This window comes from Trichosurus vulpecula, chromosome 6, assembly GCF_011100635.1.
Source record: "Trichosurus vulpecula isolate mTriVul1 chromosome 6, mTriVul1.pri, whole genome shotgun sequence".
NCBI lineage: Eukaryota > Metazoa > Chordata > Mammalia > Diprotodontia > Phalangeridae > Trichosurus > Trichosurus vulpecula.
The window spans coordinates 184,308,034-184,328,759 of NC_050578.1; the positions used below are offsets into that span (position 1 = coordinate 184,308,034).

At 37.4% G+C, this 20,726-nt stretch overlaps 1 protein-coding gene across 1 annotated transcript in view; it reads right to left on the minus strand.

Annotated features, from left to right (window-relative positions):
* The window catches only part of PI4K2B (phosphatidylinositol 4-kinase type 2 beta), a 38,804-nt gene extending 21,349 nt beyond the window's left edge, over positions 1 to 17,455 (minus strand). The window contains exons 1-7 of the mRNA XM_036763707.1: positions 16,965 to 17,455; positions 10,199 to 10,356; positions 7,426 to 7,626; positions 5,512 to 5,643; positions 4,817 to 4,970; positions 3,219 to 3,286; positions 492 to 591 (exon numbers count right to left, since the gene is read on the minus strand). Coding sequence (XP_036619602.1) covers positions 492 to 591; positions 3,219 to 3,286; positions 4,817 to 4,970; positions 5,512 to 5,643; positions 7,426 to 7,626; positions 10,199 to 10,356; positions 16,965 to 17,280 — 1,129 coding nt within the window. The 5' untranslated portion in view covers positions 17,281 to 17,455. The remainder of the gene's footprint in view (positions 1 to 491; positions 592 to 3,218; positions 3,287 to 4,816; positions 4,971 to 5,511; positions 5,644 to 7,425; positions 7,627 to 10,198; positions 10,357 to 16,964) is intronic.
* Between the last annotated feature and the right edge of the window lie 3,271 nt (positions 17,456 to 20,726).

Sequence of the window (20,726 nt, forward strand, 5' to 3'; positions counted from 1 at the left end):
CATGGACAAACAAGTAATAAGTGATAAGTTCACTGAGTCAAGATGAACTTGACTGAGTTTACTATCTACTATGTGAGTCAAATTTTAAAGCTATTGCACTAGCCTTAGGGACATGGAGAATGGGAGTTTTTGCTACATAGAATACAGATTTTAAGATGCTAGCAGAGAGTCTGAGACTTCCCAGTGCCATGCAGTAGAATGAGAGGGCTATGACGAAGGCTTCTAGACTGGCTGCCAAACTTAAGAGATATTTTCATCTGGAAAGCACTGGATATGATGAAAGGTTGGGTATAGGTCCTGTCATAAGGACATTTTTTCTTACTTGTCTTTTATAAACCTTTCTCTGCACATGGTAGAAAGACTAGGCAGGATTATATTCCATTCACAATTTCCTTCTTACACTGCTATGTGGGCAAACTTGCTTCCCTTACCTTTTTTTTTCTTTTTAAGGAAGGGGGTAATATAAATATGGAGAACCATAGAATACTCACATGCTCTCCATTCATCGGGATGTTTAAAAGGAAATGCTAGACCATTATCTATTGCAGCAATTTTAATAAGAGATTCTTTACCAGTAGTCCACTCTGTTTCCTAAGGGTGAAAATTGTTTTGTTGGTAAGAAGCTTTATATATAAATACACAGTGTAGGGTTCTTTTAAAATAATTTACAAAAAGAAAGATATGCTTTGAAGATTCTATCATAAACTTGCCAGACAGTGTTTTAACAATATGGTGAGTTTTAACAACTTCATACTGGAATGGAAAGAGCTAGTATCAAATCAGGCGGAATCTGAGAATCATTAGTTGTTTTTTTTTTACTTTACATCTGGCATCTTTATTGAATATATATGGGAAAAGGGGCTTGCAAAATGAATCCTCAGCTAAAATACAAGACAGAAATATAACAGGTGTTTTTTCTCTTTCCAGAAAGGTTTTTAAAACACCATTGAAACCATGAGATAGATTAAATTAAGACTGGTTTTTACAAGATTAGTTTATAGTTAGAGAGATCTTTAACATTTATAGTATTTTCAAAATATTATTACATTTTAAAGGGCACATATTTGAAACACATACAGTAGGAAAAAAAAATCAAGGTTAGTATTCCTTTAACTTAGGAAGCAAAGTGCCTATTCACTATACTTTAAAAATCTGCACCTTCCTAAAGCATTGTACAAATTGATCAGTAAGAATATTTTCCTTTTTTATTCCCAAATAAAGTTTCTGAATGGTAGCTTCCAAATATAGTAAAATACCATTATCTAGCACCAGGATATAGTCTATTTAAAAACATATGCATATTTTTATTCAGTTCATTAAATATTTTCCAATTACATTCCACAAAATTTTTAACATTATTTTAAAAAGTTTTTGATTTCCAAATTCTCTCTCCTTCCCACTACTTCTTAAGAAGACGAGGAATATGATACACCATACATGCTAAGCCATGTAAAACATATTGCTGTATTAGCATATTACAAAAGAAAACACACAAAAAACTCTAAGGAAAATAAAGTGAAAAAAGTATGCTTCAATCTGCACCCAGTGTTCGTCAGTATTCTCTCTGGAGGTAGACAACATTTTTCATCATGGGTCCTTTAGAACTGCAGGACACATTCTTGAAACTATTTATAAGATGTCCAAGTCATAGTCTAGCAAGAGCCCTGAATCCAGCAGATGTAAATATAGGAGCATTTCCCCTACATGCTTATCATAATAGACTGATTGGCAGAGTACTAAGTAAAACCCAAGTGAAATATGGCAAGATAATGAGGTACATCCCAGGAGAGATAAACTAAAAATGGAACATGGGGGCTAAGAAAACATAGCTTTAACAATAATTTTTTAAAAATTAGTTTTCTCATTAAAGGATAATATGATAAATGTACTGTTCCTTCCAGACTTTATGAAGTGCTCACTTCAATAAAGCCAATTAAAAATGGGAGAATAAAAAAATGCGAAAATCAAATTATCACTAAAAACTCAGTCATCTGCAACAGAGCAATAAAATGATTTAGGATGTGGCCATTTAAAATCCTTTGATCAAGTAATGTCTGAACATGTAAAATAAGAAATATATAAAGATTAGAAAAAAGTTTTAGAAAATATTTCATTTAACATTTTCTTAAATGTTTAAGGGTTTCCCCTCCAAAAAACTTAGTCATCTTGAGAGCTTTTCTATACCTTTGATATATTTGGCTGAAATCCAACTTCATCTGTGTCATACACTTGTCAATAGTACTTTGACACTGGCTTCCTTGCTATTCCTTACACGACATTCATCTCCACCTCCTTGCTTCCCTAGTTTCTTTCACATTTCAGCTAAAGTCCTATCTTTGGCAAGAAGCCTTTCCCAGTCCTCCTTAATTTTAATTATCACCTTCCCTCTGAAACTATCCCCAATTTGCCCTGTATATATCTTGTTTACATCATTAGTTTGAGTTCCTTGAAAGCAGGAACTATTTTGTTTTTTTTTTTGCTTTCCTTTGTTTCCTTAGTGCTTAGTAGAGTGCCTGGCACAAGGTAGGCAATTAAAAAATGCTTGTCAACTGATATCATAACTGAACCATTAGTTGTATATAACCAATTTTTTGGTTGCATACGATATACAAACATATATATAATAATTGTTAAACTTCCATGTAGTCTGTCATAAAAAAATTCCTTCAAGTAAAAAAGGAACCACCATTATTCACAAATAAGGTTATGTGACACTTTGTCATGTTCCAAGAAATATTCAGTTCCATGCAATAAATGGTAATATTTGCATAATGCTGTTCACTAATCTATGGAAGTGAGAGGAAAAAGCAGACCAAAAGGGGAAGTAGTAAAAAACAGATGTGGTGACAAAATCACTAGGCCCCCTTTTTATACTTAAAATCAGTAGAAATGAACGGTTATCCAACCCGAGATTTCAAAAACTCTTCCAAATTAATTTTAGCTAGTTTCATTTTCTTGGCCTATTACAAAAAAACAAAATGGAAAGAAAAATCAACAACAAAAAAACAAGGAAACAAGTAAGGGAAAGAAAAACAAGACAGTGAAAGAAAGATGAAAAAGGATAAGAAGGAAAAATTAAAGAAGAAAAACATTAAATGGTTACAGGAAGAAAAGGAAAACAAGGAGTCACAAGGTCAGAGAAATTAAAAAAATGTTACTTTCCTTTAAATTAAGACATTACAATAACACATATTAGACATATCCTTTTATTTTCTTACCTTATCGGAACTTTCACTGCCATCACTCTGTTTTTCATATCGAACTAACCAATTATCATTTCCCCTGTCTTTCAAACAAAAATGTTATTTTATTTCATTTCTGTGTAAACTTCAATTTATTTTAGAAAAATCTAAAGTCAGCTCTCAGCTATCCACCTGTGTCTTACCAACTTCACTGATTATGTGTAACACATTACAAATTTATGCCTGGCTTCCCCCTGCCATCTAACATCACTCAAAGAAAATAGCCTTTACTGCTGTCAGTGTGAATGGGTACTGGAAATGTTAATTTTAGACTAAACCAAACAGAAGTGGAAAAACAAATCTTTTGAAAACAAAACTACATAATGCAAATCCAAGGCACTGTTTCTTTCCATTAATGTATAAAACCAATAGCTGAATTTATTGATAGCTTATGCTATTCTATCTATGCATGGTCATGTAACGCACTAATACATACTTTTAAAGGCCATATGTATATCACACACTCAGTAAACTCTCAATTATCCACGTTTCTCAAGGGACATTTTCAATATGAACATATCCTAGGAAACTGTTAACAGGTAATAGAATTGTGATTTCCACAAAGGTGGTCAAGAAATTCTCCTTGAAAAGACTGTCTTCATTGCAGAATCCTTTCTGCCCTACTGGGTCAGGCCTGTGTCTCTGCTTTTTTAGAGCCCGTGATGTCATCATTTCCCACCTCGATGACCTCCTGTATTTCATGATCTTCAGAAACTCATCATTCTGCAAGGTGAAATCAACTCTCTGTAACTCACCTCTCCTCAGACCATTTCCCACTCTAGCTGCAGGACTTCAACAGGCTCTTCCACCTCCCCCTGGGTACTCCTTCCTTTTCAGTTCCTTTTTATATGTTGTCTTCCCCCATTAGAGTGTGAGCTTCTGTAGGGTAGGGGCCATCTAAAGCCTTTTTTTGTATGCCTAGTATTATTAAGGTGCCTAGCAAATAGTAGGCCTAAAATAAATGTTTATTGACTACTGACTATCCTAGTGCCTCTAGGATAAGATACAAATTCCTCTGCTTGGCATTAGAGCTTTTCATAACATACTTTTGAAGGCTGGTTACTCATTACTCCCCTTTATTACATATACTCAATCAAGTGTTCCAGCCAAATTAGCCTACTTGTTCCCTACATACAATATTCCATCTCCTGCATAGGTTGTTCCCATGCCTGGAATTCTTTTCTTCATTATCTTCCTCCTGGAATCCCTAAGCCCCCTTAAGGGCTTAAGCTCAATTGCTTCCTTCTTAAATAGAACTTTCCTGACTTCTCCGGTTGTTAGGGTCCCCGCAAATTACTTTGTTGTCTGTGAATATGGAGTTTGCCCCTGGTAAGCTCCTTTAGGGCACGGTCTATCTCACTTTTATATTTGTATACCCATTGCCTAGTACCTAGTAGCTGCTTTATAAATGCTTGTGTTTGACAGATTTTCTGTCAAATATAAAGTGGATATGGTCTTGACCCTGCTGCCCAATGTTTGCAGTTCAAGATCCTAGAAAGCCTAAAAGACAACATACATCACACCTTAAATTGGCTATAACCTTTTGGCTATAACTGAAGACAGAAGTTCAATACCTGTATTTCTGGTGATGTAATCCAAAGCAACTAATCTCTCAAACTGTGACTGAAGCTGTTTTCTAATATTCTCAGGTAAAGGATCAGCTTCAAATTTTCTAAGCCAATAATCAGCTTCCTTATAACCATCAACAAACATCTGAAAGGAGCCCACCTGTAATTTTAATGGCTACAGTTAAAAGAGGTAAATAAAACATAAAAAAGACCAAAATTTTAAGAATAACCATTTCTCCACAATAACATTAAACAAATGCTTTAAGTAAACACTTTTAAAAGAAAACAAAGCAATTTAAAGAGCTCTCTAAGAGGACAAACATTTCCTCTCTATTTTTATCCTAAGACATCACATTTCTGTGGTTAACTCAGAATGTTGGTAGTTTCCTTAAGTTCTCTCGGTAAAGAACTTTTAGATTAAATAATGAGATCAGAGATACAAAAATATAACTTCTTTATTTAGCAATAGTTACTCTTTCTGACAAAGGGAGGAAAAAACATGTAAAAGTTGTAAGTTCAATGCCCATGTGAAACATGGTTGTGTGTGAATTTTTGGGGGTATTTCTCTATCTCACCACTAGATTTTAAAATGTCACAGCTAAACAACCAAACAGAAGTTTAAAAATATAACTATTTTTGCTGTTAAAAAAATTCTAGACTTTCTGAGGTTTCTTTCAAATAAAATTTTTATAGTAACTTACCTTGGGAGGTAGTCCTATTCGATGGAATTTTTTGCCCACTTTTGGTACTTTTTCTAGAGCATATTTTTTGCCTCTTGATTTTGCACGGTCTATTGCATTGTAGTTAAATGTCTCACTCACAAGCCAGACCACCTAAAAATGCACACTTTAAATTCTACAGCAGAGATTAAGTGTCACTGGTGATGATTATAAAACAACAAAATCTGATAAACAAAGCTCAGGAGATACAATAACAAGTAAGGTCTAATTACTTTGTTAAACTTTATAATAAGACTTGTTAAGAACTATGTAGCCAGGCTTTGAGCATAGGTCCACTGATAGAAATATGTCTATTGTTGGAAGATCAGTCTAGTTAAGTTTGGAGGGACTTGTTACCAGGCTTACTGCAGGATAAAATTTTTAGCCACAGCACCTCTTGAAGATGTTCTACTAAGTTTTAGAGGGGTTTCAATTTGATCTGCCGAGAGGAGAACCCATAATGATGAAACCACATATTCTTGAAAAATGTATATATATACATTTTTTTCCTTTTAAGGAATTATAAAAACTTGGCATTAATGGTTTTATGTGTATTTGTAGTTCTTATTTTGTTCATTTCTTTTATTGGGTAATCACATTTACAATAAATATTTTATAAAATCAATTTAAAAGTCATGACTTGTTATTTCCATATTTATTAACCAGTCTACACGGGCAACAAATTTTATGAGCACAAACTGCAGCATGTTTAAAGGAACTGTTCTAAAATCGTATCACATACAGAATTGGGAGAGAAAAGAAGTCTTGTGTGGTGTTAGGACAATATCAAAGATGAATAGATTTAGTCTATAACTCCAGAAAGCAGAGTTAGAACCAATGGATAGAAGTTAGAAAAAGGCAGATTTTGGTCTGAAATAATAAACCTGAAACAAAGCTGTTTAAAAAATGGAATGGGTTATCTCAGGAAGGAGAAAGGAGACTTTTAGTAAGGGGATTTAAGCAGAAACTCAATAACTGTCCAGAAGTAATGTTGTAGAAGAATTATGCAATTTGGATATGAGTTGAACTACATGACTTCTGAGGTCCTTCTTGATCCTAGCATTCTATAATGCCAGGGCAGAACTCATCCATACAATAAAGTCTCCCAATATAACCTAAAAGAAGTTATTTATTTAATATGAATACATGGACATTGGGAGCTTTTGTCAGCTTGGATGAGGAGTCTCAGTTAAAGAATATCAAAAGCAAACACAAATCCATGAGAGGGTAAAGTGAAAAAAAAAAAAAAAGCAAAAAACCCCCCTGAATGGAATGGACTACGAAGCCTCACTATTTTCATGTAATTCTGAAAATAAAAAATAAAGGTCTAAAAAAGAAGCAATAAAAACAGAAATATGATTAGAACATTAGTGTATTCTTGTTTTCATGAAATCTTTAAACCCTCACTTTCCAACACCTAGTTCCTTTTCATTCTAAAGTTCTTTCTCCATCTTTTTCTTTTACATGAACAGCTCCTAAATACTCTTATCTATACTACTGTCAATTAATCTTCAATCATCTCCCACCTAACAGAACATAGGAGCATTGATAGAAACCTGGAAGGACCCTTAGAGATGATCTAGTTCAACTCCACACTCCCCCTTCTCCTGACTCAAATTTAATAAATGAGAACACTAAGGTCTAGAAAAGTTAAGTGGTTAGGACATTTAGCCCAAGATCGTGTGAGGAATAAGTGGCAAAGGAAAGATTTGAACTCAGTTCCTCTCACTACGAAGTCAATGCTCTTTTTCTCTGTATCACAATGTCTCTCTAAGACTTGGTAAAGGACTCAACTTGAAGCACTGTCATAAGGAACCTTTATACTCATGCAATTGTAACTAAGCAGGCTTATTCCATAGAACACAAAGTATTATCTTTAAGCTAATTATCATTTACCTTTGTTTTAGGTACAACTCCCAGACCAAGCTTTTCATCTACAAGAAAGGCACCAGCTTCAGAAAGGTATCCCTGATTAGGTACAAGGCAACCTCTGCCAAAACAGCAAGGGCAGCAGATCTTATGAAAATATTTGGTCCATTTTGGATTTAGATGACCATAAGGCTCTTCAGATTTTGGTTTAAAGACACCAATAATTTTCTACAGAAGAAAAGTAACATAATTAGGTTTTAATTATTTTACACAATTGAACAAAAAGTCATAAAATTGCATTCTACTTTTTAATAAGTCTCATTTTTAAAATAATGGATCTTGGCTGAATTCCAAATTTCCTGAAATAGATGACTTATTCCATGTAGTTAAAGAACGTAGAATCAGCGCTCTCCTGCGTCCCAGATTAGTACTCTTTTTGCCCCAGTAGTATGCTACCTTTTATTATAATAATAATAAAAATTCAGATTTGTTGTAGCATGTCAAAGTTTACATTAATTTTTTCTTAACATTACATTCTTTACATTGATTTTTTGTTTTAGAAACCAATTCAAAATAAATATTTTACTTTCCTTCTGACAAAGCAGTGCTTGTTCTTATGCTTAAAGACTTCATGTGCTCAAATGATCTAAAGTCTTAATAAATCATTGCTATTTGTTTCTTACAAATAATATGTTCAGAAACTTGGAGGTTGTATTTTCTTTTGAGACAAGAAACACTGACTTTGCAATAGCATTATAGTACATCAAAGTATAATAACTAGTATTAACATGAAGATACAAAGCATGAAAAAAGAAATCAAGAAAAGTGAACAAGAAAATCAAATTACCTCCTTTATTATCTGAGCTTTAAAAAAGTTAGCAATACAATATTTTTAAATTTTAAGAATTTAGTGCTCCCAATTTTCTTAAACTAGGTTAGTTTAAAACTATAGTAGTTCTTTGTGGAAATAAGGGTTGCCTATGTATTAATCAAAAGGTTTTGGAAAAAGTTCTATGTACTTAAGGAGGGGAAAACTAGGATGGAGATGAGATGGCCAAATTTATTTTTTGATCAGAACTACGTATGAGTTCATTTTTGCTTTGTTAACTTCAAATAACAAACCTAGACAATGGGCATATGACTAGACAGTGGTTTGTTTGAATAAATATTACAATATTTTAACAGACTGCCTCTTTGATACTGCCAAGAGAGTAACAACTCTAACCTAATCTTAGGAAAATGATCTCCATGGCAAGTAAAATATAGTCCTACAGTACTTTGACCCAGTCAAGCCATATCTAGAGTACAGTATTCTTAGGAGAATGATATCCATGGCAAATAAAATGATAGTCCTACAGTACTTTGACAGTATTCCATCATGGGAGCTACAGTTTAGTAAGGACAAGCTGCAGAAGGGTGGCCAGAATGATTAAGGGTCAAGAGATCATGCCAATAAGGAATTCTGTTGAAGAAACAAAAGAGGTTTACCACTGAGAAGAGAAGACATGATAGCTGCAAGAACATAAAAGAATGATGGATATTTTGTTTTTGTTTTTTTTTAAAGGTTAGACTTGTTCTCGTTAGCCCCAGAGAACACAACTAGAACCAATACATAGCAGCTGTAGAGAAACAAGTTTAGGCTTGGTATTATCATTATCAACATATTTAATTAAGTGCCTACTCTGTTCCAGACAGAAGTAGCAAAACTTCTAAACTGAGCTATCTAACTGAGCTGCTTTGGGAGGCAATGAGCAGCCCTCACTAGGGTTCTTCAAGCAAGAACTGGATGACTACTTGTTGGGGGTACTGTAGAAGATATTATTAATAGCCTCAAAAATTTTTCAAAACACTATCTGTGTAACTGTTGTACTCTCCTCCCCCAGCAGAATATAAGCATCTTGAGGGCAAGGGATTGTTTCTCTTTTGTCTTTGACTCTCTAGCACCTTGCACACAGAAAGCACTTAACATATGCTTGTTGAATCTTTGAATTCCAACTGAGTTATACTGGTTTGCCTCTGAATTTCCCTTTGAGCTCTGAAACTGTGTGACTGAAATGGCTGGCATAATCTCTAAGATGAGACAGCTTCTCCATGAAATAACTATACTCAATTTCACCAAATTTCAAAAGTTCAGAAAATTTCATCAGCTTTTAAAATCATATTTCAAACTACTGAAGGCAATTACTATCTGTATCTGACTTAATGGCACAATGTCTAGCAACCTAGCAATATCAGGACTTAAAATACTGAAATATTAATGTTAGGCAATGAAACAGCAAATTTATGACTTTTAGCAAAAGTCGGCCAACTAAATACCATATTCCTAAATAAAAGCATTTTATTAAGAATTGCTATCTATTTTTTATTTAGGGTTGTCAGTTATTGAGGGTTGACTTTCTTTTTGAACAGAAAGTGATCGTGAGTTTAATGGAAAAATCTCTAGGAACACTAACTAATTCTATAGTTATTTTAAACAGGTTTTAGTAACCAAATAAGGAGCGAACTCCTAATATTCAAAATATTTATCTTTAAAAATCTTTTATGTCAGAAAAATTATATCAAACTAAAAAGCAGACAACAAAATAATATGCACATCTTGATTACAACTCTGCAAAAACACATGTAAGTAAAACAAATGAAGATGGAATACAAGTTTAACAAAAGTTAAAAGTTTAATAAAGTCATTAGTTCTATTTCTGCATGAGTTGAGTGGTCATAATTTTTATAAAAGATTCATACAGGAAAAGAATACATTCCTTCAAAATTTATGTTAAGTATATTTATTCTATAAAATTCTCACCCCTTTAGGATCCTTAACAAAATAACTTCCACTTGAACCTTGAGAGATCCTTTCTGGGAGAACTCCACAGTCTATTGCTTGTTCTGCTCTCAGTATTGTATCAGCAAATTCTGGATCCTCCAAGAATACGTTCATCTCTGAAGTACCTCCAAAATTTACTGCATTAAAAATGTTAACACTACATGAGATATGATTAATCAAAAAAAAAAAATAAAGAAAAGACAGCAATGGAGGTGATCCAAGATTCCAAAGTACAAGTGAAACAGTAATATCTGATTTAAAACAATACAGACCAGTACAATGATGCAAAGAAAAATGGTACAGTGTTAGAAATAACTATTTTAATCTTTGAATTTTTCTATATTTACTACTAAAGTTCAGACAGTGTAAAATGAAATAATGAACCATGGTTTCTGATTAAACTTTCCTTAATCATTAGAAGTCCTTTACCATTTTCAGTCAATTCTCAAAATGATGGAAGAATGCTGCAACATGGATAAAAGAAAGCAGGAGATGAATCATCAAATTATTTTCGTCTCTGTTAGGAAGATATGTTGAATAACAATGTTTTTGGAGCTTTGAGAATTCAGAATATGGTAAAATTTGATTAATTTGAACTCTGCCACTTTAAAGTCTGTGAAAGAAGCTAGATATTTGCTTTACTGATTATAAAAAAGTATGCTCGGAAAATTCTATTAAAAGATTACAGGTGCAAATTTAATCTTCCTAAAAGAATAAACTTTTCAGCCACTTTAGAAGAATTTACTTGAACACAAGATGGAGTGTTCACCTTTGCAAGGTTATTGAAAGCAAAGTACTCTGTAAATTTTAAAGTATCATTAATGTATATGTCAAGTATTATAACTATGTTATTGTTACTACTACTACATAGCCAATATGTCAGTTACAAATAATTAATTCAAGTGTCTGAGATATATTATCTACACTGTTTCCCTAATTCAAGATGATACAAACCTAAAAGCAATAAAATAGCACTATTTCAGACTTTTCAGATCAGTCTTCCTCACCATCTAGATAACACACTTATGTTTATTATACCTTGAATACCTACTTTAACAACTTATATTCCAAAAATTCATTTTAAGTTGGTCCTTTGAAATTCTGTGAATACATGATCACATAGAAGCAAAGTTATATATGGTGCCGGGGTTCTTGTGATAGTCCACAGAAGGACATTTAGCCTAGGCCAGGGGTGGGGAACCTGTAGCCTCGAGGCCACATGAAGCCCTCTAGATCCTCAAGTATGGCTCTTTGATGGAATCCAAATCGCAGGTTCCCCACCCCTGGTAGACCATCTGATACTTTATTGATAGTGCTATAGAACAACACATGTAACAGTGTTTCTAAGATAGGTCATGCAGTGAGTTAGTAATAAAAGCATAGTGTTCCAAGTGAGGGAGGTGATAGTTCACTTTACAGTCATATGAGGCCTGACTGAAGGAACACGATCCTGAAGAATAAAAGAATTGAGGGTGAGGGAGGGAATGGACACATAGTTGCCTCAAACTATTTGAAAGACTGTTAGGTAGAAAAATGTTTATTTTATTTGTTTTCCTTTGCCCCAGAGGGCAAAACTAGGATATGTAAATGGAAGTGATAGGAAAGGAAACTTCTTATATTAAAAAAAATTTATTAACAATTAGAGTGATTCAAAAGCACATAGGCTACCAAAGGGAAAGGCTAGACAACCATTTGCTGGGGATGTTATAGAGGGGATAACTATGTTTTGGCCATACAACCCCCTAACTTCTAACTTCAAGTGGGATTGTTTGGCCAAGAGACAAGAATATATCTCATGAGTAGGCTTGAAGGAATAGGGTCTGTTCCTTAGCTTACAGGACAGGGTGAAAAAAAAATACTGGGGGAAAAGGTACTGTTTAAGCCATGATCTAAGAGCAATATGCTGAGGTCAAACCTAGAAGCCTACAGAGGCAAATGATGCAGATAAATTCTGAGGTTTCCCTATCATCTCCTGATTTTAGAGCTTGCCTTTCTTCTTTACTTTCTATTGTAAAATCCATTACTTCAAGGTTTCTCTCTTCACCAACCTCACTGAAGAACAGACTGCAATCTCACTGTTTCAAGGACAGGAAGTTAATAAGCAAAAAGCTAGTACCCTTTTGAGGTATTGAATTTTTACAGCTAACAATGAAAAACAGAGGGTTAACAAATATTGCTCTCCTCTATACCACTTTTCTTGCCTTCTTTATTCACTTACGACCTATAGGGAAAGACAAAGACTAGAGATAACACTGGGTACACAAAAAAACTGAATTAAGATTCATCTGTGTTCAGGAGCACTAATACTTAGAGAGTATATGACACATTTTAACATAGGAATGGCCCAAAGCAAAGAGGATAAAGAGCTGTGAGAGAGGAAGTCTGAATATTGTTAAAAGAATTGTTGTTGTATGGAGAGAAGAAAAAACATCTTTCTTTTCTCTTCCTCTCCTTTGGCAACCCCCTGTGCCCTACAAATGCAAACCTAGCCTTTCACTGGAGTCAGAGTTGGCTAACTAAAGAAGGGTATCTTAAGAGCTGTGGTGCTACAATGACAAGGATTGGGAAATGCCAAATGGCAGCAGCTGGAAAGGGAATGGCTACCTGAATGCATGGAGAGCAGTTAGCTGTCTAATAATCCAAATCTTATGTAAAGGATGTACTAGGTTGGTTGGGTACTGTCTATATTTCAAACTAAGTAACAAGTCCACCACTGAAGAATGTTTCAAATCTGTAGCTTATCATCTGAGATTCAGCTAAGAAGCTGATTCTTCCATGAAACCATTCCTAGAAGTCTGTCAGATCTCTCCTTTGCCCCTTTATTCCCTATTCCGCATTATACTTATTACTTCTCATGGTGGGTTTCCCAAAAAGTCTCTCAGCATAGGCTCTGCTCTGTGCTTTGCTTCTATCTTTATTTCCTCAGTGCCTTGCATATCTGAGGTGCTTATTAAATATTAATTGAATTGAATCCTGTCAGCTCAGCTTCTTGCTAGACTAGTATTACCTCTCAAAATAACAAAATACTAACCAAAAGCATAGTTGGGGTTTTACTTTTATCATTAATTGTTATTAATGGCTACATTGGTTAGTTCAAGTCTTCTAGCTCTTTCACTCTGTGAAGAGGCAATAGTTATTATTCTTACAAAATGCAAAAATTCTTTCTATGATATCCCTGACAGGTTGTTATCCAGACTTGTTTGAACACTTATTTGTAGCATGTTCACTACCATACTGGAGAGTCCCTTCCATTTACGAAAAAAGTTCTTACAGAAACCTCTCCTAAACAGGCTCTGGTCTGGCTTGTCAATGTCCCTCTTAAGATGTGACACTCTAAAGTGAATACAATACTTTAAATATGATCTGACCAAGGCAGAGTACAGCAAAACAATGATCTCTCTTGTTCTGAGGACTATATTTCTAATAATGAAGGCTAAGATCCAATTCAGTTTAACAAATATTTACTAAGCATCTCATATATGCAACAAATTGTGCAAAATGGCAAAGATTTTTTTTAAAAAAAGGTACATCAGAGAGCTTACACTCTAGTACGGAAAATAAGATATGTGGAAATAATTATAATAAGCAGGTTACCATAGGAGAGATCCAAATAGAACAATAGGAGAGATCTGATAAGGGAGAGATCATTTTAAGCTGAGATTTAGGGAAATCTTCATGGAGGAGGGGAACAATTAAATAAAGGTCTTAAAGAAAGGTGTTCAATGAATTGAATTGGCAGAGGTGCTCATTCCAGGCCTGAAGAAGAGTATGTACAAAGTTGAAGAGATGGGAAAAGACACCATAAAATCAGAGAACAGATGGTTTTCCTTGAACACAGAAAAAGGTATTAGTATGTGGTAAAGCTGGAAAGGTAGGCTGGAGCCAAACTATGCTAGGTCCTAAATGACCTTAATGGAATTTGTATTTTATTCAGTAGGAAACGGGGAGGCTTTTGAGGAAAGAAGTAGTATGGTCAGATTTGTACATTAGAATTATTGTGGCAGTGATATGAAAGATGTATTGAAAACAGAAAAGTCCAACATTATCTTTCACTCTTTACTGTCAATAGCGTAACGTTTCATAAAATCACTGCTATAGCTAAAGTTGTAAGACAATCTGGAGATAGGGAGACAAGTTAGAAAGCATTATGATAGCCCAAGCAATAGCTTCTCTGAGCAGAAGGAAGGGATTGTGGTACAGGCAGCACGAAAGATACCAAAGAGGTAGATTAGATAAGGCTTTGCAGCAGATTGGATGAAAGGGAAAAAAAACCAAAAATTGTTCATTTTTCCAACCTGGGTGACTAAAAAGACAATGGTAATACCAACAGAGAGAAGTTAGTTTAAGAAGAAGAGTGGATAAGAGTGGGCAGGGGTTGGGGAGTAGAGGTAAGAAACAGAGGTAGAGAGGTAACATTGGAGGTAACAGTAGTACATCCAGGCAGAAGTTCTAGGGCCTGTTAGCATCAGAAAGATTACTCCAGCAGCAGTGGGAATTACATTACAGGATCACAGATCTAGAACTGGAAGGGACTTTAAAGGTTATTTAGTCTAATCCCCTCATCTCAGAGATGAGGAAACTGAGGCTTAGAAAGGTCAGGTGACTTACACTGTTATAGAGATAACTGTGGTTCTATGCTGACTTGCAAATTCGAGTCTAGTAACCCAAGTCAGCACTCTTAAAGATGGTAAACACTAGAGGGGGAGAGATCAATTGGGACAGCCTATTAAAATAATCCAGGCAATGGGGCAGCTAGATGGCACAATGAGTAGAACACCAACCCTGGAGTCAGGAGTTCAAATCCAGCCTCAGACACTTGACACATTTACTAGATGTGTGACCTTGGGCAAGTCACTTAACCCCAAATGCCCTGCCCCCACCAAAAAAAAATCCAGGCAAGAGTAATTGAAAGCCTGAGCAGTAAGGGGAGATCCACTTAATCTATTTTTACTTTCACCCTTGTATCTACTTTCTTTACTTACAAAAGTATTTAACATTCAAAACAAACCAGAAAGATGTTTCGTTGTAAATTCAAAGACTTGAAAGATGCTGTGCTAAGGTAGCTTCTCTGTGTATAAAATGAATTTGGACCTGATGATCTCCAGCTCTAAATTTGTGATCCCACAAAAGAGAAGACATACAATGTATCAGCAGGACATAGTGCAGGGGACAGTGGATGGAATCTGAAGATGTGGGTTCAAATGTTAGCTCGGACAGTTACTAGCTCTTTGACCCTGAGCAAATTTATCACATGTCTATCTCTGTGCTTCACCTGTAACAGATGATGGCATTAAGCTCGTTTATTACTAAGGTTCCTTGCAGCAATTTTGCGGTCTATTACCTACACGGCTTTAGACAGTATTTCCAAACTAATTTTGTTCTTAGGGCTTGAAGTATACTTAAAGAAAAGTGCATTGTTTACATCTATGAGTAGGGAGCACCCTGGGTATACTGATGACTAGACGAAAGTAGGTTGGGGAAATTTGGAAACAAAATAGAGGCTATCAAGCCTATCTTCACTGTCAAAGATTACTACACTTTAAGTAGTTTAGGTATACATCAATTGCCAATTAACTTTTTCTGGAAAGGGAAAATATCCTTAGTATCAACATTTTCCTCATCAAACCTTAATTAATCAATCTACCACATTACATAATTTAGGAAATGCTGGTGGGCTTGAGGTTACACCTAACCCATTGAAGAGTAGATCAATGAAACTTAATTTAGATTCGAAGCGGAGTTATTCTTATGCATAGGGATGAATAACTGTCTCCTATCATCACTCTGATCGACAACTTGCTAAAAAAAAAATCAATAAACAATCTCCAAAAGGATATCAAATTAATTCAAAACTAAAGCCCCGCCCCACAAAACTTTTTTGACTATGCCTTTGAAATTTTCCATATGAATATCAAACTAATTTACACCTTATTAACCCTCCCCCCCACACACACATTTATTGACAATGCTTACAAAGTCTAAAATTCCCCAAAGGATTGCCAAACTAACTCAAACTTTGTACACACAAACACACACAAACAAAACTTTCTTGGCCAACTCTTACAAAGTTGGAAATTCCCCATAAAGATATCAAACTAATTAAAACGCTGTACACACACAAACTGTCTTAACAATGTTTACAAAGTTTGAAATTCTCCATATGGATATCAAACTAATTCAAACGTTTTTAAACCACACATACACAACTTTTTTTAGACAATGTTTACAAAGTTTGAAATTCTCCATAAGGGGAAACTAAACTAAAGCAAACTTTTAAAGACGCACATTCAACTTTCTTGACAACGCTTTTACAAAGTTTGAGACTGCACAAAGGAATCTCAAACGAATGCAAACTTTGTCAAACCACACGCACACACAACGTTCTCGACAATGTTTACAACGTCTGGAATTCCCCATTGGGATCTCAAACCAACACAAACTTTGTTACACCCCCACCCCCACCCCCTTCCTCGGACCACGATGCGAAGGCTGAGCCTCTCCCCGAGGGTGGCCAAATGGACAAAGCTTATGACGGGACACCAGGCGCTGGCCATGACTTTGGGGGCCTCGCGGGTGGGGGAAGGGGCCAGAGCGACCGGACTAACGCTCCAGCTCGTCCCCCCAAAGCCGTGCGGGGGCTCTGGGTGGGCCGCGGGCGGCGCCCCGAGAAGGCCCACGCCGGGTGAGCCGGGGCTGGCGGGGAGAAGCGGCGGGGATGCTGCGGGGGCCGGGGCAGACTCACTACCTGTCGAGAGGAGGCGATGGCGGTCGCAGGTTGGGCTCCGTCTAGCCCTCCGACCACGACCCCGGCGGCCAGGGTCGGCGGCCTCTCCCCCGGGCAGGAGCAGCTCTTCCTCCTCGTCTCCTTCGGATGCGGTCTCCTCGTCCCCCGGATCGTCGCCGCCGCCGAGCCCTCCTCCCTCGAGGTCCCCGACGACCCTGACGGCACCGCCCGGCGGGGCCCGGCCCGGCCTCGGCAGCAGCGGCTCCCGCTCCTCGTCCTCCTCCTCGTCGGGGCCCCCAGCGGCTCCCCGCGGCCCCGGTTCCCCAGCCTCCGCCATGGTCGCCTCCTCCTCCTCCTTGCGCGTGGAGACCTGGAGGCGAACGGGCTCAGGGGAGAGAACCGCCCGGGTACCGGCTGGACATCGCGGCGCCCAGACCACGGCCGGCTCTGCGGTGGGTTCCCTCCTCCCGCCACTGGGCAGCGCCACCTCCTCCACCTAAAAGCCCGGCCCCGCTGCAGCCACCGTCGCCAGCACGCAGGCGCAAGACCCGAGGGCTCCAGCCGGCACCCCGGGGGGGCGGGGCCAGGAGGGCGGAGCCCCGCGGAAAGCCACGGAATTTAAAGAGCCAGGAGCCCACATGCCACGTTGTCCAGAAGCTGAAGTAGGGAACTTTCGGCCCTAAACTGCATAATTGGAGTTCACTTGGTCTGAGTAATGCTTCCAACGTACTTTCCAAAACCTTCCAAACTACTTTCTGCACAAATGAAAGCAGGCCGCGCAAAAATCATTAACCCGCCAGCCGCATTTTACAGATGAAGAAACTGAGGACCAGAGATATCCTAAGATCACTGATTTAGACCTGGAAGGAACTTTGTAAGTCTTTTAGTACAAACCCATCGTTTTAAGATGATGAAACAAGCCTGACCAAATAAATAGTCACAGAACGCAGATTTGAGCCCTCTGGTTCCTGCCTCTCCCAGTCACCAATTAGTAAGTGTGGGCACCCCCCCCCCATTCACATTTTCTTAATGTTCTTTCCATTACATCCCACATTTTCATCTAGACCAGTGGTAACCAAACTTTTTGGATTGCATGAAAAAACCAATACTTGTTTTGGGCAAACATCCTCAGATAGTAAATAAGTAAATATTTATATCCTCAATACTGAGGATAAAAATATCTTCAATAAGTAAATGTGCATTTACTTGTTTGTAAGTTATTGACACATACTACTGTATCCAACCAATCAACATTCATTAAGCACTTACTATGTGCCAGGCACTGTGCTAAGCACTGGATGTTATTATGTATGTTATAAAATTTACCCCAAAATAGAAATGAGAAAGGATGAGATAGAAGCAAAATAGTATTTGACCTTAGAATCAATAGGGAGCCACAGGAGGTTATTGAGTAAGGAAGTGACACAGTCAGATTTGAACCTTAGAAAAATCACTTGATAGGTGTGTTGAGGATGGAATGGAGAGGAAAGAAACAAGACAAGAAAACCAGTCCATGGATGGGGAACCTTTGGCCTCAAACCTTCTAGATCCTCAAGTGCATCCCTTTGAGTCCTAGTTTTAAAGAACAAATCCTTTTATGAAGGGGATTTGTTCTGTGAAGTTTAGATTCAGTCAAAGGGCCACACTTAAGGATGTAGAGAGCCACATGTGGCCTTGAGGCTGCAGTGTTCCCCACACTATTCAGAGAGTTGTAGAAGGCCTGATTTAGAGTGATGGCTGGCTGAGTATTTGCAGAGATAGAAACAACAAAACTTGGCAAATGATGAAATGTGGTGTGAATGAAAATGAGGAGCTAGGGATGACACCAAGATTGTGAACCTAGGTGGCTTGAAAAGACGGTGGTGTTCTGCATAGAAATAGGGAAGTTTGGAAGAGGGATCATTTTCCAGGGTAAGAGGAGTTGGGAGGAGAATTTGATTTAATGAGTGACCTTGTTCTACCAAAAATAAAAAGGGCGGGTCAGGGCTCTTACTGGCTATTATCCTGGAGGGCAGCATCCACTGAGGGGGTGCCACAGGGTAATCTGAGATCTAGGAGTGGATATGATTGGGCAGGAATGGGATTATGTCCCAATGAGACCTGCACAGATGTTGAGGCAGGTGTCTGGGTTGAGGTTAGGTTATAACTGCCTCATATGCTTTACAACAGAAGGTGAGATATTAAATGATCATGAATTTCTTGGTGGAGGATATGCTCGTTCTAATGATGAAATCACAGTTCTTTTGAAATATGTACATATGCTATATGATATGAAAGATGACCATTTTTTTTTTAAGAATTGAGAATTGCTGAATCATTATCATTGTTCACTTCTGTTCCCGAAATGTTCACCTCTTTCTAGTCACTCACAATTTTTCTGTTTTATTACCTTTTGGAAAGTTTTGGCTATTCTCCTTTTGATTGAGTAGAAATAATCCAGGGCCATCGTCATCACTTCTCTGATACTTCTGCGGCACAGTATCAGGAGGTTGGCCCAAAGGGGAAGACCGGGGTATTATTGTAAGATAACAGGTAAAGGGAGTGGGATGTTTGTTTTAGAGACCAATTCCTCAGTTGTAGATAGCAGGGTGGTTGGGTTGTTGGATAGTCTCCCATCTTTCTACCCTTGGATAGGCTGATCATTCACCCCTTGCCGTGGGTCATCCCATAGTTGCTTGGGAGTAGGGAGAACACTGATTTTGGAGTCTAATAATTTAGACCATAAACCAATGCAGCTACAGCCCTGCCAACAATTTTCCTACTGGTGGGCTAATGTACTTATTCCACTAATTCAGTTATTTAACCAGTATTCCAGTGCCTGTTAATGTGAGATGTCCTGTACTACATGCTCTTGTGGGGATATGAAGAAGATATAGAGGTTTAAAGATTAGAGAGCTCTTTGACCAGTGACCAGTGGTGAATCAGCGGACTGGAACATAGTATATTATTTATAAGCCATAACATAATAAAAGGCCACAGTCCATATAAACAGCAGCTTGGAACTAAAAAGATGACCAACAGTCAATCAAATCCCACTGAGTATATGTCTCTCCTGATCTCTCCTTTGCCTCTGTGTATATCTTTCCTTTGGGGCAAAGAGTACTAGATTTGAAGTCTGGAGTTGTTGAGTCATTTTATTTTTGTCTGACTCTCCATGACCTCATTCAGGGTTTTCTTGGCAAAGATGCTGGAGTGGTTTGCCATTTCCTTCTCCAGCTCATTTTACAGATGAGGTAACTAAGGTAAATAGGTTAAATGACTTACCCAGGGTCACACAGCTCATAAGTGTCTGAGGCCAAATTTGAACTCAGGTCCTATTGACTCCAGGGCTAGCACTCTATCCACTGGGCCATCTAGCTGCCCTTAAGTCAGGAGATCTGGGTTTAAATCCTGGCTCTGACAGGGACACAGGGGCAAGTCACTTCATTTCTCTGTCCCTCAGTTTCTTTACCTGTAAAATGGGGATAATAATACTTTATGTAATGGGACTCTGGTAAGGAAAGAGCTTTGTTAGCCTTTCAAAACTATTTCCACTTGCCCTGTCCCTTCCTTCCCTTCATCTACAGGGTTTTCCATTGCCTCTCAGTCTCTGTGATCCTCTCGTCTTGCTCTCTGTATCCTTCTGCCTCTCCTCCCTTCAGCCTTCCTCCCCTCCCTAATTAGTCTTCTTCCACCTTCTATAACTATGGTAAAATAATCAATTCAACGCTCTCCACCCCACCCCCAAAATAAAAAACAACACTGTCAGAGAGTAAGCTGTTCAAGGTAACAGAATTTAGAGAC